The sequence below is a fragment of the Nannizzia gypsea genome, genomic scaffold, assembly GCF_000150975.2.
Source record: "Nannizzia gypsea CBS 118893 supercont1.4 genomic scaffold, whole genome shotgun sequence".
NCBI classification, from domain to species: domain Eukaryota; kingdom Fungi; phylum Ascomycota; class Eurotiomycetes; order Onygenales; family Arthrodermataceae; genus Nannizzia; species Nannizzia gypsea.
In genome coordinates, this window is record NW_003345198.1 from 270,806 (window position 1) to 297,026 (window position 26,221).

The window sequence follows — 26,221 nt, forward strand, 5'->3', positions numbered from 1 at the left end:
TATCTCCCCAAATACCCTTGACCTTGTGCTCGCAATGTCGACTGCAGTCTGGCAAGGGCTGTCGACGAGAAATTGGCAGCGCTGTCGAAGGCTCCCTTTGCTGGTTCTTCGAAGTTTTGTTTGATCAAACAAAGATGAAAGTTGAAAGGTGGTTGTATTGGTGTATTGTCACACTGTGAAACATTACACAACTTACTGAGGGAGGCAAAGAAGTTTAGCAGGGTAATGTATGTATTACACAGTAATGACTGTAGATACCCAGGAAGACTTGGGGGTTTTTCGGTTAAAAAGGTAGATTTAGGCTCGAGGAATAGTAAGTTTATGATATAGATGCATTTCAATGTGAGACAGCAGATAAATTCGTTGCCATGCCGGCCCTCCATGAAGACTGAGATTCCAAGACGAGCAGCCTAGGGATACCTTTCTAACACAACTCACTATAGTAGAGATATCTACCGGTGCCGTCTTATCCTTCCGTCACTATCGTCTCCCGCTACAGGGCCATCTCTATCCTTCTTATTTCCTTCAGTAGTTGACGAAGATATCAATTTCATTCTCACTCTGATCCGCATCTCAGGGGCTGACTTGCTTATGTCATCCTGCCAAGCCACATCTGTCCACGTCTTTTGCTTTTAATTTCTGCGACTTCGACTTCGACTTCGCGGACTTCACCAACTTCGTCTGCTTCAGCTAGGCTGCCATATTCCTCCCGCGGTGCTTATATACCTCGTTGTCCCCGTCTCGAGTTTGCATTCCACCAAGTCCGTGACCAAACTCGAAACAAAAAGGTTGGTTGACGCTGGAGCTGCTGCCCTCTTGGCAGGGTCCATCCCATCCCATCCCTGTGATTGTTGATGCCTCCTCGTGTGCCTGATATATTTTTGCTTGCTTGCTTGTAAAACGGGTAGCTAACTATTGGGAATAGATAGAACTAGGCCTGTCCAAGCATATTTCTTGCGTTTCATCCTCAGAATCTCGCTTTCTGTATAATAAACCGGCGCAATGGCTAGCATCCAGCTCCCGCTTGAGGCGTTTACCTCGCGCCTGAACCTCTCCGAGAGGCTCAATGGCATTCGCTCCCAATCCATGTCCAGTCGCTTTGCCAACCTTCGCCCCGTCTCTGAGTTCCTGGATATCAAGCGAGTCTCCAAGCCGGCCAACTTTTCTGAATTCCAGAGCCGCGCCAGCTACAATCTCTCTTACTTCTCCAGCAACTACGTTGTTGTTTTCATCGTCCTCAGCATCTACAGTCTGCTCACTAACCTGGCCCTTCTTTTTGTCATCCTCCTGGTCCTTGGAGGCTCGTATGGTATCGGTAAACTAGAGGGCCGGGACCTAGACGTTGGTATTTTCCGGGCCACCACCAGCCAGCTCTACACTGCCCTTCTGGTTGTTGCACTTCCGCTGGGTCTCTGGGCGTCACCATTGTCTACTGCTTTGTGGCTTACCTGCGCCACCGGCGTGTGTGTTATCGGACATGCTGCGCTGATGGACAAACCTATCGAGAATGCTTTTTCAGGGGAGGCGGTCTAGGTGGTCGACCGCGAGCTCCATGTGATGTGCCCCTATGGGGAAGACCACTAGGGGCGTTGCGCGCGGGGAAGAGTGGGGGGAGTCAAAGCAGGCTTACGGAGAGTGAAAGTGATGAAATGGATGAAGAAGACGTTGATAGCGATATAGAGGAGGAGGAAGAAGAGGATTTAGGAGTATCTTTAGTCCCTTTTGTTGGTAACAAAAAGGCTCGGGGCAGCGGTAGTGAAGGCGATGTGATACCCGGGGAGTGGTCTGAGAGTGACGAGGACGAAAGCGTGGATGAGGATGAATACTCAGATCATGACGACGACAACGATGATGATGATGGCCGTGATCCTGCCACTGGATATGGTAGGCGTGAGCTCTCACACAATGACACTATTGCATACGCAGTAGAGCTTGCCATGCGAGATGATGATGACGTTCTGGTTGAAAATGCACTTGAAAAGATCCGATACGCACGAGCAAACAGGCTGGATAACTTCACCCTTACAGATAGGGAGGTTGACGCATTGGAAAGGAGGCGACGACGGAATGCAGAAATAGGGCCCAGCAGACCACGCACCCCGGCTACCAACGAAAGGGTCAAAACGCCTTCAAAAGGGAGTACCAAGCAGATATCCCGCTCTTCTAAGTACAGGAGACCATCTGACACCATGAGCGTTACCGATTCGACTTATTCATCTCCAGCATACCTTGGGCATTACTCTGTCCCAGCTTCTCCAGCTCCCAGCCACGTATCCTTAAGGAATTCCTCGAACAGGTCCAGGCAGCCACGCCCTCTACTATCACCCAGGCAGCAACCGAAACCCCCACCACCGCAGCCACCACCGCAGCCACCACCGCAGCCTCAGTTTTATCCTTTCGGGCCACATCCCTCGATGCTGCCCGGCCCTACTGCCACTGGAGCAATTCCCCTATCCGTGCCTCAATCTCCATACCCCATGTACCCTCGGCCAGCATATCCACCACCGCCTCCGAACATTATGTGTCAGCCTGTGTTTTCTCCTTCACCTTATGATAATTACCTAAACCATCCACCTCCTGATCCATTCGCATTGCATGGGCCACCCCCTTTATCCAACCAAGGCACTAGCAGTATTGGTAATGGTGATGACTCGAGAATCACCGACGGTACACCTAACAGCAAAGTCGATGGGCTAACCCGCCGAAAGAAACCATCAGCAAAGTCGTCTCCTAAAAAGCCAAAGCCTGATTCTACCAAACCACCTGACACACCCAAGCCCGATCATGCAACTCCTACCACATCTACTACCACGGAGACTCCCAAATCCCCTTCGTCCAAACCTACTACCATCGCAACTCGGCATGGTTTTGTTCGACCAAAGAGGAAAAAATTCAGATGGATTTAATTTCCCTTGCTTTTCATCTCCCATCGTCCGCTTGTCTCCTAACTCTTTGCCCGCGCAATGTCTCTTAGAAAGTTTTCATTTACCGGGACGCACTTCATAAGTACTTTTTTTAATACGATTAGACTTGTGCTTCTTATTTTCGGACCTTCTAGCAAGGCATTCTCTCATATAATTTACCCATGGAACGGGCTGCTGTGTTTTAGCCTCCTTTTATAATCATGCATACACTGCAGTTATTTTTCTGGATGAGGCTGCAACAGACTTAATCAACTTCCCCTTCTAGTGCTCGACTGTTAGAATACTTGACCTTAAAAATCGCTTAATTGTTGTCTTCTACTCCGTATACCAAGGTGGTATGCAACTGTGACCGAGATGATATCTTCTTGGCCTGGAGTTTGGGGAAAAATCGGCTTGTTGTCTACATATGATACTTGAGGAGATGCAGAACATCGTCTTCTCAGGTTTTCACATCCGAGTGTGTAACCGTTTCACGCAGAAGGTGCCTTTTTCATCACCAGCGGCTATTATTTGGACAGCAGTACTTCGTAGTAGAAGAATAATGCAAATTGATGCGATGGGGCAGTATCTCGAAGCGCATTTCGCTGGGCCTCTGACTGGACACAGAGCTTAGTTAGTGCTCCCACCTCTAGAAAAAGAAATATAGCCACCCCGGGCACGGAACACCCGCCATCCGAACGAAAGATATGTAATTCGAATAACTAAGTAAAGGGCCTACGAGTCAGCTTGTTATCCTGTTACTAGGTTAGAGATCTAGGAAATAGAAGCTGGGAACGAAGTCAATCAAAGGCTACCTTGCTGGCCTCTGCGCTGGTAGAAAGCAATGGGCATTTTGTTCCTATCCACGTGGTAGTTAACGGCCACTATGTTCCCCTGGCAGGACGGAATAGCCATCTGTTTCCCTGTTGCATCCCGGAATACTATCTCACAGCTAAGAGACGGTTGACGTTGTTGATGCTGGCCTGCGGTCGAGGTAACTTAGGTACCTAAGTTATCCTGGTTAATGCCGAAATTTAAGTCCGCCGGCTTTTAGCGCTGCGACCGATGACATCATCACCCGACAAGCCGAAACAGCTTTTTTTGTATCTCCCGACATATAATGCCTGGCATTTCCTGCAGAGATTCCTATGCGCAAATAATAGGCGCCCAAGCTCTACATCTGTCGCGCTTAACTGTCGTCTGTGTTTGCTCCGCTTATAGAAATATTCAATTGTTGTCGTCGACCTTATTCGCTCGGTAGTTAGTTAGGCAGCACACTCAAGGAAAGCCAGAATCGTCGAAACTCACGTCCATTCGCTTAGCGAGCTCATTCGGCAATGTGGTATATCTCCTACTGGCTGCTCCCCCTGGTGGCGGCCTGCGTATGGCTAGGTATGAGCATCTCCAAGTCCACGAAAAGAAACCAGCTAATGAACCCGGATAGCTACGTTGATAGTCCTCCTGGTGCGGTGGAAGATTGATGGCTCCCCCGTATATGCAACAATGGAGCCAGGCCAGTCCATAGCGTATGTCGCCCATCATCAGCAGCAGCAAACTATGTCATAGCACTGACCCGGTTTGATTTCATAGATATATATCCGATATAGCCGCACAAGGCCTCAAACCGCTGTTTGTAGCAGGATGTGCCGTGTCATCAGTATTCTTTGTGCTAGCATTTATCTCGGAGCGCTGGCTAAGACATTCTTATCGCCTTGTCCCGAACAAAGGGATCTACGACAAGATACTTTCCTTACTTTCGATATTGTTCGCTATGGCTGGGGCTGCTGGACTTATCCTTCTAGCACACTTTGACACCGTTGAACACTCTCGTCTCCATGGCGGATTTCTAACTATGTTCATGTGAGTTCGTTCCGCCCTTGTGCTCCCAACAATTAACGCCTGAATATTGCTAATGTATATATTGTATTTAACCTTAGAGGAGGATATCTTCTTAGTGCTATATTTATATGCCTGGCGTACCTCCGCCTTGGAATCCACTACAAGGAACATAAAATTATCTTCGCGAGCTTCCTGGTGAAGGTGTTTTTCATCGTGATTGAGCTCGCACTGGCAATTGCATATGGAGTTCTTGGAAAGAAAAGGCGAACAAGGGACACGGCTGCCATCATCGAATGGGTCATCGCCTTCATTTTCGCGCTCTACGTACTCTCTTTTGTTGTCGACTTGTTCCCAGCTGTGAAAAGCAAGCACCATATACCACAAGGCGAACGATCACAGGCTATGGCTCAAACATCCTCGAGCCTGGAATCTGGCTCTTATCCCTCGACGCAACCCACGCTAAACAATGAAGCACAAATGGCTACCGACCCGATGGTGGACGTGGGAGCTACGTACCGGGGTAGAATGCCCGCTGCCACTTATAACCCACATACTTATAGGCAGACGCCATTGTCTTGAACATGAGACCTTTTGTATAAATAGGATTTTTGATACCCATTGCATATAATTCGGGGAACACATAATGAAGGCAACTCGGGGCATTTATGTGACCACAAGATGATACTATAAAATTCAGCCATTGTGTCGGTATGATACCGCTAGCATTTAGATAATCTAAGCAGGTTATGTCCATTAACTAGTTACTTGATAGGAGTGAATACTTGACTGATTTCAACAGCTGGCTTTCCTGTACTTCACAGGGAAACTTGAGCGTCAGAGAGTGAATGGCAATGATAGTGACCTGGCGGCTAGGTGAATACCCAAATTCACATAGCATCCATTCATCAATTACGTCAGCCTTTTCTATAAATACTGGTATAAAAATTAATTAAATTGCCAGAGATCCTTCCCTCATACACTTCAGGCATATATGTGTCCCTGTTATATATCCAACAGCAGAGCAGTATTGTCATGGTTTCAAGTATCCAGATACCTACCTAGTGAGCTGTGCATCCCACACGCACTTTGAACTGCCCAGCAGGCGGTTTACTGCGCTACCAGACGACCACCACAAGTTATTAGCTGACCTAAAAAGGGAGGTTGGGTTGAATGCGTTAACAAGGACGCGATGACTATCACCCACTAATGGAACCTGCGGGGGGAAGATAACCTCCGTTTTCAACCCTGCTTATGCAGAGAGCAGGACACAGATACCTTGGACTATCTACTTCGTGTTGCTCCCGTGTCTTTTTACCTCGCGCTTTTTCTCTCTCCGTCAGCACCATATACCATTACAAATGTAAGTTCCACATACTCTATACCCTCCTCTACGCTCTTTTATAACCCTCATAGACGCATGATCGCATATCTAACTTAATAATCCTATAGATCACATACTAAAAATGGCATCCAAAAATAATATACTCAAGCGGCAGCAAAGGCAGCACCAGTAACAAAAGAGCAAGCTGCTTGTAAATGGGGCAGACGCCTCCGAGGCATGGGCGAAGACCTTAGCCGGCGACGACCACCACCGCCCCTCCCCCCCGACTACGCCAACGGCCGAGCAGGGCGAGAAGTAGGATGCCGGATTGGCCCATCGACAGATCCTCGCTGAGCAGAGCAGTCGAAAAATCGGATGCCACCGTGCACCGCCGTCGACGTCCCCGCCCACACCTGAAGGCCAAGATGAAGGCCAGACGCGCCGAAAGGCGAAGATTAGAGGAGAAGAAAAAGGGGGAGGTGGCGGAATAGAAGGTGGACGGAGTGGAGGAGACGTTACCCCTAAGACTTAAGTGAATCAAAGATATTACAGCGGACCATATGTGCCATAACCTCCAAATTCGCTTTAGTGACGAGGGGAAGGACATGACCCTTAACTAGCCAGTTGGCCATCGATGATCCAGGAGGAAATAAAAGGGATACCAAGTGTTGGGATATCCGGACACATAATGAGAGCAACTCGGGGCACATATGTTTATGTTGCCACAAGATGATATTACAAGCAGATTATATCTATCAGTTACTTGATAAGAGTGATCACTTGACTGATTTCAATAGCTCAGCTTCCTGTACTTACATATCTAGGGGATGCACATGAAATTTGATAGGTGGACGGTAGTGACACTTAATACCTGCTTGGCGGGGTTAATACCTGAATTATAACATCGGTTAGCCTCTAGCCTCTAGCTTCTATAGATAGGTAGCATGATCTTAATCACCAAGGTAACTTCTCTGGTGCACTCTGAGCGCATATAGGTATCTCCTCGTACAAGTAGTGTTTGTCAAGTTTTAAATAGCCGCGCATTTCAACGTAGTTCTGTGGTCATATGTCCTTTGTCAGCCGTGGGATTCGAACCCACACGCAGTTTGAATCGCCCAGAAGGCGGCTCTTACTGCGCTACCAGAACTGACCTAAAAAAAGGAGAATGGGTTGAACACGTTGATGAGGACGCGATGACTATCACTAACGGATGGCCCTAGAGGCATTGCCAGAGCAGATATAACCAGCGGAAGGCCTAGGAGGCTTGCCAGCAAAGAGATACCTGACGGCTGGCCATAGGGGGCGCTTGCCAGAGCAGGTATAACTAGCAGGTAAGCCCAGAGCTTGCCAGAAAAGTGATATAGAACGGCTAGTTCAAAGGAACCTGCCAGAATATAAAATAGCCTCCGTGTCCAACCCTGTTTGTCATCGCGTGTATCTTCATAATTAGCCACTCTCAAAGACGGTGTATCCAGTTAGAAGCATGGTCTATGCCATGCTTGCGGGAGATCTATTCCTCGATGCCGACTGACTGGTTGGACGACTGTGGAGAGCCGCTCGCGCAACAACCGGGGATGAAATCCTAGAAGGGCGATTGCGATATCGCGCTTTTTCTTCGAGAAACCTAATCTGGTGGTCCTGCAGGGCGTCATGAGCCCAGTTTCTGTAGTCGCTAGGCACTTGACGCCACAGGGCCAGCGAAACGCTCGGACCCGCAATATCAGGGGTCTTTAGCATACCCTGAACATGTAGCACTAGATTGAGAACGTGGATGCCGCCTTCACTGATACATTTAGACACCAGCGAGGTCTGGTGAAAGCCTCTGTGGGGTTCAACGCTTCCCAGGTACCCGAATGCAACACACTCTGAAATCAGGGAGGTAAATGCAAACAGATACACTAGGACTTTGATCCAGTCATAGCTGCACCAGGGGAAGAAAAGGATAGTAAGCTGGAGCCCTACCCCCAACCATCCTAAACCCTCGCTCACAAGGTAATAAGCCGTCCAGCCATTATGCTTGTCATACAAGTCTATAGCTGGCTTCCTCAGAAGGGAAGAGAGGAGTCTAAATACCACGAGGAGGAAGATGAAAAGGATCCGCCTCCAATTCTGGAAAAACCAACTCGCAAGGCTGTTCCAGGCTGTAGGTTTTTCACGATCATCAGAGTCACGCTCTGGAGTATGGAAAAGCTTAGCAAAGCGATCACGACAGCCTTGCAGTAATTTTCGACTTCTTGAGAGTTTAACCACTTCCTTATCAACCTGCGGTCGGCGCTAGAGGAGCGAAGAGTATTAGAGGTGGGAAATAGTCTTTAAGAGAAAGGGGAGGAAGCGGACTCTGTTGCTCCTGGATCCATCTTGGAATGGTTACCGGGATGGATAGGAGGTTGTCGGGGAGGCGTATCGAATGTCGCGTCTTGATCGGGGGGAGCTATAAGCTTAAGAAATCGATCAATGTGATGGTAGCAGAAAACTCGAGAAACGCAAGGAGGGAAGAAAAAGAGAAGAAGAAGAAGGGAAGAAGAAGAAGAAGAAGAAGAAGAGGAGGAGGAGGGGAGAAGAAGAGGTGGAGGAGGAGGAGGACGCGAGGTTTCGCACCCGGCAAGCGCGCCCGGTCACGTTGCTTGCTCGCTTGCCCCTTTGGGAAAGGAGAAGGAGCATCCATGTCTGATATCCTGTGTCCAATGACTTTCGCAGCAGCAGCAGCAACAACAGCAGAAGCAGCAGGACGAGAGCCGTGTGGACGGGATATACCTAGGTAGGTGGTATACATGGGTCCTGTTCGAAATGCTCATGGAGCTGTGTTCATGACGACGGCGCCTCTATCATTCTATTTGGGATATATCCTAGGGAGCCTACGCCTAGCAGTAATATTACTATATCAACATTATGGTATGGGTATCGAGGTATCATGTTATCAGTATTAGAGTGCAGCCGCCCGGTAACAGTGACTACAGAGGCGGGGAGCCGGGGTATCTGCAGCGGTAGTTAATCTGATGGCCGCCAGACATCTTCTTCCACCTGATTTTCCAACGATGGTAGAGCAAGGTGGTAATCCAACCCCCTTTCCCTGCCACAGTCTTGATATCGTGTGCCATTTGTACTCTCGGTAATGCAATATCAGATATCGTCAGTAGTAGGTACCTAGATTGTTATACTGACGAACTGGCCCAGGACGTTCCAAGTTGATATAAGTTAGACGTTAGACTTTTGACCCTGAGTCTAACCATGTCTGGACTAGTTAGCCATATTCATTATGTAATCTGATGCCGGTCTACTGGTATGTCTTGGCATATGCCATCAACGACGTCACTAGGCAGCCACCGCCACCTCTGATTATTCCCTTATTCTTCTGATTCTTCTGCTTCTTCTGCTTCTTCACTATGTGTCTTATCAGTCCTGTCTTACGCAGACAGCAGGCGTACACGTATGGATGCTCATGCTACAGGCTATCTGGCTCTCTACAGTTAAGTAACTGGATGGCTATATCCTGACGGTCAGCACCAACTACGCAACCTATTAACTACCTTGGACAATAATAACAAATGGTTCCTGCAATAGGTCCAACAGAAGTCTACTCTATCAACTCGCAACTACATACCTTTTCTATACCCTCTAGTCCCCGTGCGTGGGATTATTAAATATACTACACTACTATGATGGAGGTTTTTAGTGGCATCAAGCATGCCTTTGACTACCTTTTCCGCTCGCGAGCTGAATATAAGCCATTAGACGGTGATCAATGTATTAAAATTTACCTTATAATGTGCGATATAGAGGATGATTTATCTAGCTTTGAGCTTGAAGTGGATATACGGTACCGTCATCGTGTTGATATCCTTAATATAATCGAAAAGGTACGGCAGTCTCTCCGTTTCGAGTATGGTGGGGTGATGCCATCTGAGTTTATCGACATCTACCCTACAAAAGGACTCCGTTGGAAATCTCTTCCCCGTACGGAATTGGAACAATTTGAAGGGTTCTTGAGAAAATGGCTCGACGAGACTGCTCTTGAAAATGAATTTCCCTTTTTAAGGCTGGATCTTAAGCGGGGTGATCGAAATGTTCTATTTGATACCGAGAAACGCGCTTCGCATACAGCGGAGGAGATGAAAAAATGGTTACTTGCTAGACACGGAACCCTGGAGTTCTAGGCAACGATGCGAGGGCTTGGAGGATATACCATATTATTGCGGTTTGATTGCCCGTTGTTAACGTGTATCGTTATTATTCTCCTGCCTTTTACTGAAATAGACATATATACCAATTATCGGACGCCATTATACTTTCTCTCGTGCCTGGACGGTGTTGTGTTATATAGTAGGACGTCACGTCCTGTCTCCGCGCCGGGAGCAGGACACAAAATAGCTCGAAGTTGCTGGGCCCCATCATTCCTTAGTCGTGTGTTGCTCACAGGCATATTTATATCTCTAGATTAGTTCTTCCCCTCCTACTCTTCTCTTTTTCTCTCTCCCTCAGCAACATATAACATTTCAAATGTAAGTACTATGCGCTTTTATACCCCCTATGATTATCACAATTCTAACTTAATAAGCGTTATAACTAGCATAACTCAAAATGACCAAAACCGAAAACGCAATCGCAGCAGCAGCAGCCGCAGCAGCAGCAGCAGCGGTAAAAGCAACAACAACAAGGCCAGCAGCAGCAGCAAGAGAGCAAGCCGCCCATAAATGGGCAGACGCCTCCAAGGCGTGGGCAGAGACCCTACGCGGCGGGGCCAGTGGCCCCAGTCCTGTCCCCCAACAACACCACCACCGCCGACGCCCAAGACCACATCAAAAGGCCAAACTCAAGGCCAGGAGGGCAGAGAAGCGCCGACAGGCCAAGGAGAAGGCGAAGGAGAGGGAGAAGGAGAAAGAGGGAGCGAAGGAGGAAGCCATGGGAGATGAGAAGGATATGCCTATTAGATAAAAAGAATGAGGTAGTTTAAGCAATGCAATAAATAAGTTTCAGACGTGCCATTATCCTCATCATTCGCTGCTGCTAACTAAACAGCGTTGCTTTTTGGTCCAACAATAAGTTACAGAGGCCAGGAGGGCGGAGAAGCGCAGGCAGGCGAAGGAGAAGGAGGAGAAGAATGAGACCCTTAACTAGCGTTGGCCATTGAAGGGACACCAAGCCATCGCTGCACCCAAAGGCCCAATCCATAGAATAGGGTGCTATTTAATATATCTTCATACGGCGGACGATGGCCTGACTTGTCTCCTCCCTCTAGGGCTCTCTATCCTGCTACTGAAATTAAGGGCAGTAGAAAATAAAAGGAGAGCAGTAAGACCTTATAAGTAGGAAACTTAGTAAGAAAGAGGTCAAGAGAAAGGTCTAAGGGGGAGATTTAAGGGACAGGCTAAGGAGAGAATTGGACTATGTAGAAGGAGAGAAGCAGTGCTTAGGTAAGGTATGTAAAGTATTATCCATATATAAAAGTGTTATTGAAAATACCTTTATTATTATTGGCTACTTGGCATTATGGCTTAACAAGCTGAGTATGATCGCCGTACTTCATTGGTTATGATTGGCTGCATGGTATCAAGTTAAGTACCTAGGTAACTCCTTACTTAAGTAGTCCGCCGAGTTCACTCCCTGCGGTTCTGCCTAAATTCATCCTCGAGAGCGCAAGCTCAACAGAACAATTGTTAGAGATGGCATTCGAGCAATACACCGTCAAAATTCCGGGTATGGGTCCAAGATTGGTTACTCCTGTTACCGCTCTGCCCTGTGCTTGTCACTAGGTAATAGTGTTATACTAACCATTCTATAGGCCGCGTCCCAGACGAGCTTGCATGGCTTGCCAATTTCAACTTTGAGGGACCAGAAACGGGCTCGGAACCTCCTGAAAAACGGAGAAGAATTGATAAGAAACGGCCCTGTATTGATTTGCAATATGCCGCGGATATCTTACCCCAGTATATCGCAATTGGTAAAATCGAAATGCTACTTGTGGGCCAGACCTCTGCTCGTCCTTGCAATCATGCCCTTGATTGCCCAGCTAATATATTTCCTTCGCCTATTTAGGAATTCAGCAAACCACCACTCAACCCTCCTTCATGTAATGATCATGATATAGATATACCCGTAGTTGCACTGATTAGAAACCCGCATCATACCAGACCGGGTGTGAATTTGACCTTGTGGACAAGCGCACACGAAATAATTCTGGAAGAAGCTGAAGGTCTCGACTCTCGACCAGAGAATTGTCTTGTAGATGCTCTATGGACATCCGTTTCAAAGTCGACTTCTATATACTGCGCTCACGGGAAGCTCCCTGCTGTTTATTCACAAACTCATTTAAAAAGAGGTCCCGGTTCTCATACCCGATCTTACGTCCTTGAGACAAGGATACTATGGATAGATTCCGCTGAAGTACGATATATGATACCAGACTTTGCTTCGAGAGCACTTTGGCAGTACTACAAGACGCAGTTTGATATACCTGATGATGCAACATACCCTCCACACCCACTCCCAAAGAAATACCCTCAAATAGAGCAGCCACAGCTAAGCCTAAGTGACTTTTACGACAATGTCCATGTCCCTCGGTCAGAGCAACACGTACCCCAGGTCGAGGGATCGAGCCTGATGAAGTGTACTTTGTTCCCATTCCAGAAAAGAACTGTCAGCTGGTTACTGGCACGAGAAGGCATGGAGATATTGCCTGACGGAACCTTAAGTCACCGGGAATTTCCTGACGAAATTCCACTATCTTTCAATAAAGTTCTGGATGCGGACGGCCAGCAATGCTATATAAGCCTACTCTTCAGAGTAGTGATCAGGAACCTTTCATCCTGGAACCATACGGAAAGACACTTGAGAGGAGGCATCCTTGCCGAAGAGATGGGATTGGGGAAAACCGTGGAAATGCTTTCCCTGATATGTGCTCACCAGCGGCCTGATCAGGGTGATCGATTTTATCCTCCTACCCCCGCCGGGTTGCTAGAATCTAGAGCAACACTGATAATAACGCCCCCTTCAATCTTGAAGCAGTGGGAACAAGAGATTGCCATCCATGCCCCAGGTCTCCGAGTGAAACATTACACCGGACTAAAAAAGAGCAAGATGGATGACAAGGAACTGACCCGCGATCTGGCTTCCTATGATATAGTCCTGATGACTTATTCGGTTATGAACACAGAAATATATTACGCAGAAGACCCTCCCGACCGGTCCTCCCGTCACACTAAAAGGGTCCCGACAAGAAAGTCTCCTTTGGTACAAATATCCTGGTGGCGAGTTTGTATTGATGAAGCTCAGATGGTTGAATCACAGACTAGCAAACCCGCTCGGGTTGCTAGGATTATTCCACGATGCAACGCATGGGCTATGACTGGTACCCCATTGCGAAAGGATATCGAAGATATATATGGGCTACTGTCATTCTTACACTATGAACCTTTCTGTCTCTCAGCGAGCATCTGGAAAAGAGTCTGCACATACCCTCCCGTTTTCAAATCGATGATTCGAAAGATTGCCCTTAGACATAACAAAGACATTGTCTCCCATGAGCTTCGACTGCCGAAACAAAAGAGAGTCGTCATCACCATTCCATTTACTGCCGTGGAGGAACAGCATTATGATCAGCTTTTCCAACAAATGTGCGATGACTGTGAATTAGATAGATCTGGCACTCCTAGGTCGTTCGAATGGGATCCTCAGTTATTACAACCCCAGACAGGGATGGTCATCAGTAAGATGAAGTCGTGGCTATCAAAACTTAGGCAAGCCTGTCTTCAGCCTAAAGTTGACGTAGCCGCGGCGCGAACCCTTGGAACCAGCGGACCGCTTCGATCCGTCGCTGACGTACTTGCGGTTATGATTGACCAAAACGAAACCAAGATACGTGCTGAGGAACGTACTCTTCTCATTTCCCAGATCCGAAGAGGTCAGATAATGGAAAATGCCTTGAAGCCAAAAGAGTCCTTGAAAATCTGGAAAGACGCAGCGAAGAGATCAGGTTTAATAGTCCAGGGGTGTCGAGATCAACTCGATGAAGAGCTCAAAAGACGAGCTGAACTAGCAAAAGAAAGTGTGACGAAAAGAGAACTTCATGGTGATGACAATGAAGAAGACGAATATAGCGAGGATGATGAATCAGAGAATGAACAGCTTAACAAACTAGGAGTACTTCGGAATAGGCTTCGGACTGCCCTTGACGCTGAACATATGTGTGAATTTTTCATGGCCAATGCCTATTATCAGATCAAAACGGACCCCAAGATTACAGAGCCTGACTCCGACGACTTTCGTGAATTAGAGAAACAGGAGGAAAACGGGTACGAGACTGCAAAATTGATCAGAAGGGAAATGCTTGCGGATACGATTCAAATGGTCAATGGACAAATCAACCGCCTCAAAGCCAAAGTGAATAAAGATGGAGTATTCCATGTTCCTGGTATGTCCACGACCCTAGACTCTATTGGCATAGAAAGTCGGCGTTTGCTGGACCAGGTTGAAGATTTCTGCGATTCTATGAAACCTCATACCGATACATTCAACAAATGGTTGGATCATATGGCAAACCTGCTTTTACAAGCGCTGGTCGATGAAGAAGAAGGATCTGAGCTGAAAGGAGACGAGTATGAATCGTCAACGAAGCACCAGGACGAAATGTACGTTTACATGGAAGGCCTTCGAGTAATGTTTGCAAGACATTTCGCAGCGATTACGGGCCAAGTGAATAATTTGATTACCCACGAGGTTGGAGTTGCCATGGAGAGAGCAAGAATGGGTGAAGGCCCAGCTCCGGAGCTATACATTTCTCTGATAAATAAGTGCGAGGAATTGAAACTGCCCTGTGGACAGCTTTCATTGCGAGGACTTGTGAATGAGCTTCGCAACTTGGCTGTATCTTTGGAACGGCAAGAGATACAGGGCAGCTCCAGAGCTCATGCAGAACATTCAATCGTGAACGACATACTCCGTCAAGTGAGCAAACTGTTCTCAGTCCAGTCAAAAGCAATTCCTCCCTTGGAAAAGCAAATGGAGCTTTTCAGAAGCGTTATGAATAAGAGGCTTGAATATTACCGCCAGCTTCAACAGATATCCGATACAGTTGCGCCATATGACGAAGAGCAAAAGGGTAATCCCGTGAATCAAGAGGACTTCGACTCGAAGCTGGAAGTTGAAAAGCAGATTGATTCCAAGCTATCCTCATTAAAAGCCAAACACCGATATCTTCTACATCTCCGTGATGAATCTGGGGCTGATGAAACCACAAGAGTCTGCGTCATCTGTGATTCTGCCTTCGATATTGGTTCGTTTTCCAGCCCCTTGTTCTTTTATAGTTTCTAAAATTATATGCTTGAGCGAAACGGTTTCTAATACAAGTGGATATAGGCGTGTTGACTATATGCGGTCACAAATTTTGCAAGGATTGCATACGGCATTGGTGGCGTCAAAGCCAAAGCTGTCCCGTATGCAAGAGCCGTTTAAAAATGAGAGACTTCCATGAGATTACCTACAAACCGCAGGAAATTGTTGCTCAGGAAGAGAATGCACCTAGTACAGAACTAGGAAACCCGCAGAAGAATCCTATATATTCTGATATAAGCTCAAAAGTGCTGGAAGAAATCCAGAATATTGATCTTCCTGGGTCTTACGGAACGAAGATTGATACTCTCTGTCGGCACTTGCTATGGCTACGACAGCATGACCCGGGAGCTAAATCTATTGTCTTTTCACAGAATAAAAGCTTTTTGTCCACACTACGCCTGGTATTTTACCGATTCAAAATTGGGCATTCAAGTATTGATGAGCAATCTGGTATCGAAAGGTTTAAAGAAGACCATACCGTATGTGCCCTGTTTCTTTATGCCGTTTACTTACATTCTAATCTCTAACAAACAAATAGAAAGAGTGCTTCCTCCTTCATGCAAAGGCCCATGCATCCGGCCTCAATCTAGTTAACGCAACCCACGTCTTTCTTTGCGAGCCGCTGATCAACACCGCCATTGAACTCCAAGCCATAGCTCGCGTTCATCGTATTGGCCAGCATCAAGACACAACAGTCTGGATGTATCTGGTTGCTAACACGGTTGAGGAGACCATTTATCAAATTTCCGTGGCTCGTCGGCTCGCTCATACTGCACGTAGACGCGAAGAGAGCTTGAAGAAAAAGGAAACCCAAAGTTATATGTCGTCCAGCTTTATATCGGAAAGCCACGAGGACCTGGAGAGAAATAGCCATTCAAACTTAAACGGCACGGGTCTTAACCATCTAATGAGCCTTCGACACCTGGATGAAAATACCCTTGAGTCCGCAAATTCCCATGAGATGGAAGATGTGACACCAGGAAATTTGCTTTCCGGGCCGGGCGGTGACGGTGAGATGGTTCGAGACTCGGACGTTTGGCAGTGCTTGTTTAGCAACCAGAAGAGAAACGGCACAGTCTCAAGTGAAGTTGTAGATACTGAAACTATGGATGACGTTGAGGATGATGTCGGTCGTGTGCTGAGAGCTACAGCAGCCGAGACCCGACGACTGAACGGTACAATGCCCTAAAATCTACATATACGTAGTTTTGGCTCTGGGTTTGAATAATGGGTTTCGCGTACCTATGTATAATATATATTTAGATGCAGCATTTTGTATATAAATACTAGAGTCACTGGTATATATTCTGCTCATGGCAAAGACAATAAATTATCTAAATTTTGTACCTCCTTTTCCATATCTTACACCTTAGCCGTCTACAGCCTTAGTTCTATTATATATAGTTGTTCATAATAATACAGCTCGAAAGATATCCATTATCGGAAACGCCTGGCCCAACACCCAACCACAAACAAAACGCTCATGTTTTAGTCTTCGGAAAGTAGCTTGAACCCTTCAAGAACGGCCTCATAAACGCCAAGTGTGATGCCTGCAGAAGGGATGGAACGAAGGAGATGTGGCGTCAAGCCGCCATATAAAGCTCTGAAACCCTCTTCCCTACAGAGAAGCCGGAAGCACTGGACTACTCCAGTATATTTTACATGGCCATTGGCCATAGGGGCTTGTCGTAGTCGCGTTCGGATTACCTGAAAGAGTTGCAAGTTAGTTTGAAGTTCCAACATGCGTCGCAAAAGTGTATAACTACTTACCTCGTGTGGGTATGCAATGATTGAAGAAAGGAATTTCGAAAGTGCAGCAGCACCACCCATTCCTAATAGGCCAAACACTCGATCTCCCAATGTTTTGTTTTCGGTAGTGCGAGCACCTGCCATGGCTGAAAGCTCATCCCGGTTGGACTTCATTTGCGCCATGAGCATCTTTAACTGCTCATAGAGGGCAAGATGAAATGTCGTCTCCAAGCTTCCTAGATAACTTGCTGAGAGTCCTCTATATAGCCCCCTGGGGCCTTCCTGCCGTAGAACCTGTCTTGCGCAATCAAAACTATTCTTATATCGTCTTGGGGCAGCTTGTGGATTGTTGGCTGACTGTGACTTGTCAAGTTGGAGTCGTGTCTTGATCACCCAAATTGGGCTTGTGAGAGTCCCAGTAGTTATACCTGCGGTAACAGCCGATATAATATGACACCCCATTGCATTTTCGCTATTTGGCCCGAAAATTTGCGATTCACCGATTATGCGTTTGACGTTCCCGTAGGTATAGTATTTAATGGCACTGGCCGGTACAACGCCAGTCAAGTTGGGTCCAAGGCCTCGAAATAACCCGCGCCAACCTTCGATATGGTATATTGAAAAGAGTATCTGGAAAGTTTCGCGGATGTGCCCTAGCATAGGACGAGTTGCTTGGAATGCTTGCTGCTGCATAGCCTGGGGACCGGCCGCTGATGAGAGTATTGGACGGTAAAAGTCAGATTGTAACCGAGTTCTCAAGACGTCAAGCGGCGATGTGAGGACTGCGGTAATGGCACCGCCGGTACTAGATTGAAAGAATAAGAGTTAGTAAAAAGAGTTTTCGTTGCACATTGCTAATTGGCAAGTTGTGTTCACTTACGCTCCGGCGACCAGATGTGAGAGGGATTTAACCAAATCATTATCAGATTTTGGCTTAAGCTGTGGGCTTGTAATGATTGTAGGTTGTATCAATGATCCTTGAGGAGAATGTGCCATCTTTTCATCCGTAGAACAAAGCAACTGGCAGTAAGACCAAGGCTCCTTCGACGGGCGAAAACTGGTGTTGTCGAGGGATTAAAGGATTAATATCAAAAGAAGCTAGTGAGTGAAGATTAAAGTCATGTTATTCTAAAATTATGGCATCGAGATAAGTGGAAAATAAGGGAGTAATGAATGCACTGAGCTCGTTGCCCTTCATCAACGCGCTGGACAAATTTCTTATCCTCGTCCTTTGATAAAAAAAAAAGGAACCAGGAACAGAGTTTGATTATCACTTACGTAATACCAAATGATAAGGGCGCTTACTAGACGCCAAACGCGGAAGTAATTCACGTGAGTATGGATTACTAAGCGTATTCACCCAGGACCAACGTCGAACTGACAAAGGACGCGACAGCTTCTGGCTGCCTTGAAGAAGATGAAGAAATATTGCGATATCTGCCTGGTAAAACCACATACTCGGAGAAATTGAGATAAATTCCTTTGGCTCATGAAAATTTCCTCCTACATTATTTACCCACTGACAGCCACTCAATAACCATGGTTGAAAGCACAGAGGAGAGAGAGCTCTCACTAGTATCCAAATTGGAGCTACGTGTTGCTCTTGCAGACTCAGATTCAAAGCTACAGAGCCTTCTTCATACATATCTTGCACCATTGTTACTGAAACTTGCATCTGAGAATGCCTCTGTCCGGAACAAGGTGGTGTCTCTTTGCCAGCACATTAATACCAGGGTCCAATCGCAATCCATCGCTCTTCCGGTTGAGGCCTTAATGAAACAATTCAAAGAAACCAATAATTCCCTTATCAGACACTTCGATCTGATTTATATCCGGCATGGCCTTAATCGGATGGGCCCATCGAGTCTTGATCTTCTACCATCCTTGCTTCATGGAATATCCCAGTTCAATGGCTCTGAGGCTCAAGCTTCTATTGTGTTCAACTTAGTGCTGAAGCTCTTACCCCTTATAAAACTGCCACCTAAGGGGAGCAATGAGGATTTAGATTTAGAAAGCAGCATGAAATTGCTTCCGGGAGACAGCACATATCTCTCATCCTGGTTTGGAAAGCTACTTCTTCTTACGCCCACAATAGGTGCTTCTCCAGGGTTATCTATGGCAGAAACGATATTTTTAAGTCGCCAGACTTCAAATGGTGAAACTTGGGACCCAGCCGCTCCTGGTGGTTTAAATCTCATAGACACAAAAGTGGCTGCTTTGAAATTTATAAACAGCGGTGCTTTCAAGGATTCCGATCGGTTCATTCCAGCGTTGATTGCAACCGCGGACGCAAACGCACGAATATCCGATATTGGAGACGATATACTCAAACGATTTCGCCCAGATTTGGAGTCTGATCTCGTGGTTGATCAGTTATTTTCTCTTTACCTAGGGTCAACAGAGGCCGATGGCGCCCTGCCCGCCCGTCCTGCGTTGAAAATGAAAATTCTCCATTTTTTGAGTAAATCTGTTCAAGCAACTACCAAAAGCCAGCATATTATTCAAGTTCTTAATGATGGCCTCACATCCGGCAGCCTAGGCGGAGCCAGGGGGTTAGAAGTATCCAAACTACGACATCAAATTTTCTCTTTCGTCACTTGGCTGACGAGGATGGGAGCGCCTTCAGACTTGAACTTGGTTTCACCCAGTATCATTAAATCTCTGAGGGAAATGGTCGAAGGTCAAGGTTGGCCAGCTACCAGTCAACCATTAAAACCAGCTGAACTTAGTTCCAGGGCCCTCGCTTATGAGTCCATAGGGCTACTTGCTCCAAAGATTGATCCATCCTTAACTGGAGGAAGTAACAACCCTATTGATATTGATTTACTTGAGTGGATGTTTTCTTCCCTAAGCTGTGACACCTCTGGCCCTCAGATTTTTGTTAGCATTGAAGAGGCTCTTGGTGGAGTTCTCAACTCCATCACCAAGGTCTTGGATCAGAGCTCAATAGATCAGATTCGCCCTATTTTAATCAGGTTCGCGACTGTTGAACCTGGGTCAAGAAATCCAATAAGTGGGGCCAACGTTGTTAGAAGCACTCGGTTTGCCGCCGTCCGATTCTCCAACCGTTGTATGCCATACAATGACATTCACGGCAGGTGTATTGATTTGCTAGCCATTGCTGGTGGCCAAGATGGCGGGCTAGAAATTGCTGAAGAGGGGAGGAAAGGGCTCGACCCTTACTGGTATCGCATGTTGAATCCGTGTGATAACATCACAACTCCAATCGCTGAAAATAAACGATACATCTTTCCACGATTCAAAGAATTAGCAGAGTATCTATTTGACGAAGATACTGAAGAAAATGATATTCTCCGACAAACCCTTCAGTCAACCCTGGCTTCTGAGAAGTACGCCCTTGTGTACGAAAATGCTATCACATACCTTCGGAATATACTACTTTGTGAGGCCTTGATGGACACTGATGCAATTCAAGATATTGAGCACAATTGGGAACAGCGTCTCGACAGTGTTCTTTCAAACAGCGAAGATGCCCGAGCTTCTATTAAGACGCATCTTACTGAGTACGATGACGTTCTTCCACTGTTTTTAAAGGCTTGCCTAAAGCAGCTACTTTCAAGCTCTGCACCATTAATTGGCCGGTCAGCTACCCACTTTCTTGAAATTGCCTCTCTCACACCCAACAGGCTCCTTCACCCTCTAGTAAAGTATTGCGAACCCCTAATCGGTATCTTGTTCAAAAGAGCACCACCTGACCAAGATACGGCCGCTCAAGCCTTCGGCATCCTGATCAGCCACCCTAATTATCCTGAGGAGAACAGGGACCGGGCATGGGAAACTCTATCTCCCCATTCTTCCAGTTGGCAGGCGGCCGCTGGTACTGCGGCATACAAGGCACGCGGAGCGTTGTTAGGCCAGGCGTTTATGCTCTCCCGGTCACGAATTCGGGGTGCTCAGGTTCAAGGTCTACATGAAAAATCACAAGAATGCCTAGACACAGCACTCGATATATTGAAGAGCTCTCGCGATTCTGCCTTTAAGAAAGCCGCTTATGATGTAATTGGACAGCTCAGCCTTGCAGCTGCCATTACTATGGATAACATCAAAGATGATAAATGGGAGGCAATCTTTGAATCTATCTCTGCTGATGCTAAAAAGCACAGTGAACCAGCTATAGCCGCTCTTGGACGTTTATCCCTAATTATCCCGAAAGGTGACGTTGCATCTACTAAGTTAGAGCAATTGCTTAATCTACTTTATTCTCTACATGAAGTTAAAGTCATTGAGGTGCAATTTGCTATTGGGGAGGCCTTGAGCATAGTGGCAGCAGGATGGCAGTCGGCTTCCCTGACTTCGTCTTTGGACGTGGATATTGAGAAGCCTTCCTCAAAAATTCCCTCCCCTGTGCTTTCTACAATTCTTGACAAGGTCATGAGTGATTGTAAAGCTCCCAAGCCATCATTGAAAAAAGCATCAGTCATATGGCTTCTTTGCCTTATACAATATTGTGGTCAAAAGGAAGAGATTCAGTCTCGCCTCTGGAAATGCCAACAAACATTCATCTGGTTACTTTCCGACAAGGACGAAACTGTTCAAGAATCATCATCAAGAGGTCTATCGCTAGTATATGAGCTAGGAAGCCAAAGCCTCAAAGACGACTTAGTTCGTGACCTCGTACGATCATTCACTGCTGACAGCTCCAATATGGGAGGTGGAAAGATCTCTGAGGAAACGGAACTGTTTGAACCTGGAGCTCTACCGACTGGTGATGGTTCAATTACCACCTACAAAGACATTGTAGGCCTTGCATCTGAAGTTGGTGATCCAAGCCTTGTCTATCGTTTCATGTCACTGGCTTCTAATAGTGCAATATGGTCGAGTCGTGCTGCCTTTGGCCGTTTTGGTCTTAGTAATGTTCTCTCAGACTCCAGTGAGAACGGGTATCTTTCACAGAATCCAAAACTATACCCAAAGCTTTATAGGTACAGATTTGATCCAAATCCTAACGTACAAAGATCGATGAACGATATATGGAACGCCCTTGTGAAAGACCCAAACGCTATCATTGACGCCAACTTTGACGCAATCATGGAGGATCTCCTGCGAAGTGTCGTGGATGGAAAACAATGGCGCGTGAGGCAAGCTGCCTGCGCCGGTATTGCCTCCTTACTCCAGGGATGTCAGGTTGAAAAATATGACAAGTTTCTGAACGAAATCCTCACAAAATCATTCAAAGTCCTTGATGATATTAAGTCGACCGTACGGCAAGCGGCAATGTCATTATGTCAAACGCTCAGTGAGATTGTTTTGCGTGCTATGGAGAGTGGTGACACGTCATCAAAACGAGCCAAACTTATGTTGCAACATATTATTCCATTTCTACTTGGTCGTGAAGGTATTGAATCGAGTGTCGAAGGGGTCCAAAAATACTCCATCCTAACCATCACCAAGATCGTCAAAAAAGCTCCAGGCCCGCTGATCAGGCCGTTTGCTGCCCTTATTTTGGAAAGACTACTCACATCTCTGACGTCAATAGAGCCTCAGGCCGTGAACTATGTCCATCTGAATGCTGATAAATACGGATTGACTGGTCAGGCCATTGACAAAATGAGGTTAACTGCTATCAGAAGCTCACCCATGATGGAATCAATTGAGCTTCATCTCCTCGACTCACTTGACGAAGCGAGTATGGCAGAAGTTGTGCCTGCTTTGGAGGCTTCAATACGTTCTGCGATAGGCTTACCATCAAAAGTAGGCTGCAGCCGAGTCCTGGTAATCCTCAGCTCCAAGCAAATACTGTTTCGCCCATATGCAGCTCGCTTTATTCGTATCTTAAGAAAACTTGTCTTGGACAGGAATGAAACCGTCAGTGCGTCATATAGCTCTGCTATCGGTTATCTTACTCGCTTGGCTAGCAATGAAGATGTGCTAGATACGATCAAATTCGCAAAGTCGCTTTATTTCGGATCGGAAGACACAGCGCATCGCATAGTTGCTGGTGAAATTATGAATTCCATGTCGAAATTGGCAAACGATAGGGTCCAAGCAGTTGCAGCGGCCTTTTTACCCTTCATATTCCTTGGAATGCATGATACCACCGACGAGGTTAAGGATTTCTTTTCCAAGACATGGAATGATAATGTGAGCGGTTCGCGGGTTATTTCATTGTATCTCAATGAGATACTTGATCTTGTCTCGGGCCAGTTAGACTCCCCTCAATGGCCGATCAAACATGCATCCGCTCTTACTGTGGCAAAAACTGTCCTTTCAATAGACAAGAATATGGATATTCCCACAGCGAGGTCCCTCTGGCCACACCTCGAGAAGGCCCTTGAAGGGAAAACCTGGGATGGGAAAGACAAAGTTCTTGAAGCGTTCGTTAAGTTTTCTAGTCTTTCCAAGGCATTCTTGAAGGAACAGAGTGACGTCAAGAATCGCATGAAGGTCAGTAGGCCCGTCGAATTTTTCTCAGAAAGATTATTTATTTGCTAACGAATATTCTAGGTCATTGTGATCCGAGAGGCCAAACGGAAGAACGCTGACTATAGGCCATATGGACTGAGAGGACTTGGGCGTTTTGCTAGGAACCTGGAGGAACTTGATATGACAAAAGAAACACTGGCCGTAGTGTCCCCTATTTTTGAGGAGATGGTCGAAGAACTCAAAAGCGACAAGATGGACATTGATTCGAAAGACAGTCGAGCACCAAAGTAAGCCCCTTTGCATGCATTTATTTAGATTACATCTGCTGATAATTACTTCACCGGTTTAGCATTGAAGACAAGACATTTAATGCAGGGATAGAGTGTCTATACAACGCTGCAAATCCCAACATTTCACCGTCAGGTACGTCCCTGCCGCAGCCTCAAATTATTATGTACAATCACTCACCTCAAGCTCACCCAATAGTTCTTTGTGAGTATCTCTCTAGTGTGTCGTCCATAATCAAGCCGATAATCACATATACCGGAAGATCCGTATACCCCACGTTATTTGATTGTGTTAAGGACCTTTTCAATCGGGTCGACGAACAACTTCTCAGCGGCGGAGAGGATGGTGGCAACTCAACATCAATGCCCCTGGACAAGAAACTCGCGTCGACTTTGTTCAAGGAGCATGAGTATTTGTTCGAAGACATCGATCTACCTATTGAAAGCGTGAGAAGCAAATATGCCCAGGCAGTTTTGTCGTACGTCAAAACCTTGAAGAAGTGTTCCTTGTCACTCAGCAGTTCCCAGAAACATCTGATCGAGCAGTGGAAGGCCAACGAGCGGTCTGAATCAGTCAAAGGTGTCTGGCACGAGATTCTGGGGCAAATATAGCTTCTATAAATGCCACGAAGCTTGGGGGACACCATTAACTCATAGTATGACAGGTAGAGATAGAGTATCTTCGTCATCCGGCCAAAACACCAGCCGATCACTCTGCTGAGTCTAATGCAAATATCTTCGTTTTTAGTGAGTGATGCTGGTTATCTCAGAGCTGCATGCGGAATGCTTCGGAGTAAACATCGTCGTAGGTATGCGGGATGACCAGGTGTCTCGGAGTTGACATGGCTTCTAACTACCTATTATAATGAATGGGAGACAAGGGTTCGACCTCGTTTTCGAATATTTTCAAAATTTACAGTGTAAACGGTCCAGTTCCTCTTAACTTCTCGCTATTTTTCTCTGGTCAGATACCATTATTGACCAGCTGTGTTGCAGTTCGTCTTAAATAATAGAATTAGATCTACGGATACACTTTAATAGTCGTCTAACTGATCGACTCAAGACTTCCCATAGCACGGTCGCTTGTTATATGTAGGACCATAAGGGACAAAAAGGCCTAATACCCTCAGGATAACCTGGGTAATGAGTGGGAGTCGTAGCTAAAATGGAACATCCTAACACATAACTATCTATTATCCTCATCCTCAACTGACTCTACTAGACGGGCTGCTCTTCCCTCCCTTGCGTGTGGACAGCTCTGACATCATGCCTAGGTACGTACCCAGATAATACACAGCCGGCACTTTTCTGGGCACAGATATCCTACACGGAGAATTCTCTTGAGAGTTTCATAGAAATTATATCTTGAAATGCTGGTCGACGTTCTTGTCAACTTCCTGTAGATCACGGGACGCCGCTGAGTAAAAATGTCCGCTTTTGTTGCTTGTTCGAACGACAACGACAGCCACAACGGCAAGCAACATCAACAACGACGAGGAGGACGAGGACGACGCCTCATCCTTTGCTCTGCAGTCGGAGATGTCACCATTTACCACCTGCCAAGTGAAACGGCAGATCAGAAGACTGGGATAATCCATCGGGATATCCAGCCGGAGTCCGACGCATCTCTGGGTTTTGTAGAACCTTCTACCGGCTGTCTGGCGCACTGAAGGAGCTGGCTCACGGTCTAGCTGTGGCGATCGTATGTGCGAGAGCTCAAAAGCAAAGAGATTAGATTTGCTCCTTGCTCGCTGAAAATTACCCTGGCTCTACAGTCCAAGAGCCCTGAGTACCCGCGTGTGGATGGAGCCATACAGAGCACCAGCGAAGCAGGGCTGAGGTGAAGTGTCACCTCTCCAAGACGGAGAGAAGCTAGCGTGGTCCTCTTCCATGAGCTTACGGGCGCAAGGGCTTCCCAGCAAGCAGCCCAGCATGAACGAAGACTCCCTTCTTCCCTCCGAAGACGATAGCCAGTGAGCCTGGATGCCCTGGTACGAAGTTTTAGGGACGAGTCTTAGTCTTCGAAGCACAGCACGCTTGGCTCCTCGTATTCTTTTCATCCAGGCCAGCGGACAATTCTTTACCATCTTCCTGATCGAGTCTCAAGTAAGAGTCTGAAAGGAAAAGCATTTCCCTTGGGAAAAGCTAAGTCGTGGGCTCTGTTTGCTTCTGCACAGTTACTGCTGTAACTATATCCTGAGATTGTCGCTTGGCGCACCATATGCAAGGCTCTTGCGACTACGAAGTACGGATACCCTAAATAACTACCCCAGGTTCAAAACCACCTTGCATATTTATTCGGATGCTTAGCTCGCAAGCGCGTTTCGCTGGCGATTAGCTTAGGGGTTAAGGCCATCATGGTCCGCGTGGTTTACAGGTTTATCCTTAAACTACGACCTTAGAACATCCAG

General features: G+C 46.7%; 12 protein-coding genes across 12 annotated transcripts; 9 read left to right on the top strand and 3 right to left on the bottom strand.

Annotated features, from left to right (window-relative positions):
- Positions 1-1,002: 1,002 nt before the first annotated feature.
- On the top strand, positions 1,003-1,533 carry MGYG_04738 (hypothetical protein; the record flags this gene model as incomplete). Its single annotated transcript, XM_003172100.1, has 1 exon — positions 1,003-1,533. One exon carries the CDS (start codon positions 1,003-1,005, stop codon positions 1,531-1,533), a length of 531 nt encoding a protein of 176 aa, XP_003172148.1.
- A 116-nt stretch (positions 1,534-1,649) lies between these two features.
- MGYG_04739 (hypothetical protein) lies at positions 1,650-2,906 on the top strand (the record flags this gene model as incomplete). The annotated part of the gene is made up of 1 exon (XM_003172101.1): positions 1,650-2,906. The coding sequence occupies one exon, from the start codon at positions 1,650-1,652 to the stop codon at positions 2,904-2,906; it is 1,257 nt and encodes a 418-aa protein (XP_003172149.1).
- Positions 2,907-4,240: 1,334 nt separating this feature from the next.
- Positions 4,241-5,321, top strand: MGYG_04740 (hypothetical protein; the record flags this gene model as incomplete). The annotated part of the gene is made up of 4 exons (XM_003172102.1): positions 4,241-4,295; positions 4,348-4,429; positions 4,494-4,763; positions 4,841-5,321. 4 exons carry the CDS (start codon positions 4,241-4,243, stop codon positions 5,319-5,321), a joined length of 888 nt encoding a protein of 295 aa, XP_003172150.1.
- An 884-nt stretch (positions 5,322-6,205) lies between these two features.
- On the top strand, positions 6,206-6,595 carry MGYG_04741 (hypothetical protein; the record flags this gene model as incomplete). The annotated part of the gene is made up of 3 exons (XM_003172103.1): positions 6,206-6,252; positions 6,288-6,378; positions 6,407-6,595. The coding sequence occupies 3 exons, from the start codon at positions 6,206-6,208 to the stop codon at positions 6,593-6,595; spliced, it is 327 nt and encodes a 108-aa protein (XP_003172151.1).
- Positions 6,596-7,551: 956 nt separating this feature from the next.
- On the bottom strand, positions 7,552-8,075 carry MGYG_04742 (hypothetical protein; the record flags this gene model as incomplete). The annotated part of the gene is made up of 2 exons (XM_003172104.1): positions 7,552-7,984; positions 8,053-8,075. 2 exons carry the CDS (start codon positions 8,073-8,075, stop codon positions 7,552-7,554), a joined length of 456 nt encoding a protein of 151 aa, XP_003172152.1.
- A 351-nt stretch (positions 8,076-8,426) lies between these two features.
- On the top strand, positions 8,427-8,825 carry MGYG_09059 (hypothetical protein; the record flags this gene model as incomplete). The annotated part of the gene is made up of 1 exon (XM_003172105.1): positions 8,427-8,825. One exon carries the CDS (start codon positions 8,427-8,429, stop codon positions 8,823-8,825), a length of 399 nt encoding a protein of 132 aa, XP_003172153.1.
- An 897-nt stretch (positions 8,826-9,722) lies between these two features.
- MGYG_04743 (hypothetical protein) lies at positions 9,723-10,217 on the top strand (the record flags this gene model as incomplete). Its single annotated transcript, XM_003172106.1, has 1 exon — positions 9,723-10,217. One exon carries the CDS (start codon positions 9,723-9,725, stop codon positions 10,215-10,217), a length of 495 nt encoding a protein of 164 aa, XP_003172154.1.
- A 424-nt stretch (positions 10,218-10,641) lies between these two features.
- Positions 10,642-10,995, top strand: MGYG_04744 (hypothetical protein; the record flags this gene model as incomplete). Its single annotated transcript, XM_003172107.1, has 1 exon — positions 10,642-10,995. One exon carries the CDS (start codon positions 10,642-10,644, stop codon positions 10,993-10,995), a length of 354 nt encoding a protein of 117 aa, XP_003172155.1.
- Positions 10,996-11,723: 728 nt separating this feature from the next.
- MGYG_04745 (hypothetical protein) lies at positions 11,724-16,579 on the top strand (the record flags this gene model as incomplete). The annotated part of the gene is made up of 5 exons (XM_003172108.1): positions 11,724-11,757; positions 11,843-12,021; positions 12,097-15,331; positions 15,415-15,869; positions 15,929-16,579. The coding sequence occupies 5 exons, from the start codon at positions 11,724-11,726 to the stop codon at positions 16,577-16,579; spliced, it is 4,554 nt and encodes a 1,517-aa protein (XP_003172156.1).
- Positions 16,580-16,878: 299 nt separating this feature from the next.
- Positions 16,879-18,135, bottom strand: MGYG_04746 (solute carrier family 25 member 33; the record flags this gene model as incomplete). Its single annotated transcript, XM_003172109.1, has 3 exons — positions 16,879-17,097; positions 17,161-17,944; positions 18,020-18,135. The coding sequence occupies 3 exons, from the start codon at positions 18,133-18,135 to the stop codon at positions 16,879-16,881; spliced, it is 1,119 nt and encodes a 372-aa protein (XP_003172157.1).
- Positions 18,136-18,678: 543 nt separating this feature from the next.
- Positions 18,679-24,422, top strand: MGYG_04747 (proteasome component ECM29; the record flags this gene model as incomplete). Its single annotated transcript, XM_003172110.1, has 4 exons — positions 18,679-23,544; positions 23,605-23,810; positions 23,873-23,946; positions 24,010-24,422. 4 exons carry the CDS (start codon positions 18,679-18,681, stop codon positions 24,420-24,422), a joined length of 5,559 nt encoding a protein of 1,852 aa, XP_003172158.1.
- Positions 24,423-25,168: 746 nt separating this feature from the next.
- Positions 25,169-25,897, bottom strand: MGYG_04748 (hypothetical protein; the record flags this gene model as incomplete). Its single annotated transcript, XM_003172111.1, has 2 exons — positions 25,169-25,366; positions 25,604-25,897. 2 exons carry the CDS (start codon positions 25,895-25,897, stop codon positions 25,169-25,171), a joined length of 492 nt encoding a protein of 163 aa, XP_003172159.1.
- Between the last annotated feature and the right edge of the window lie 324 nt (positions 25,898-26,221).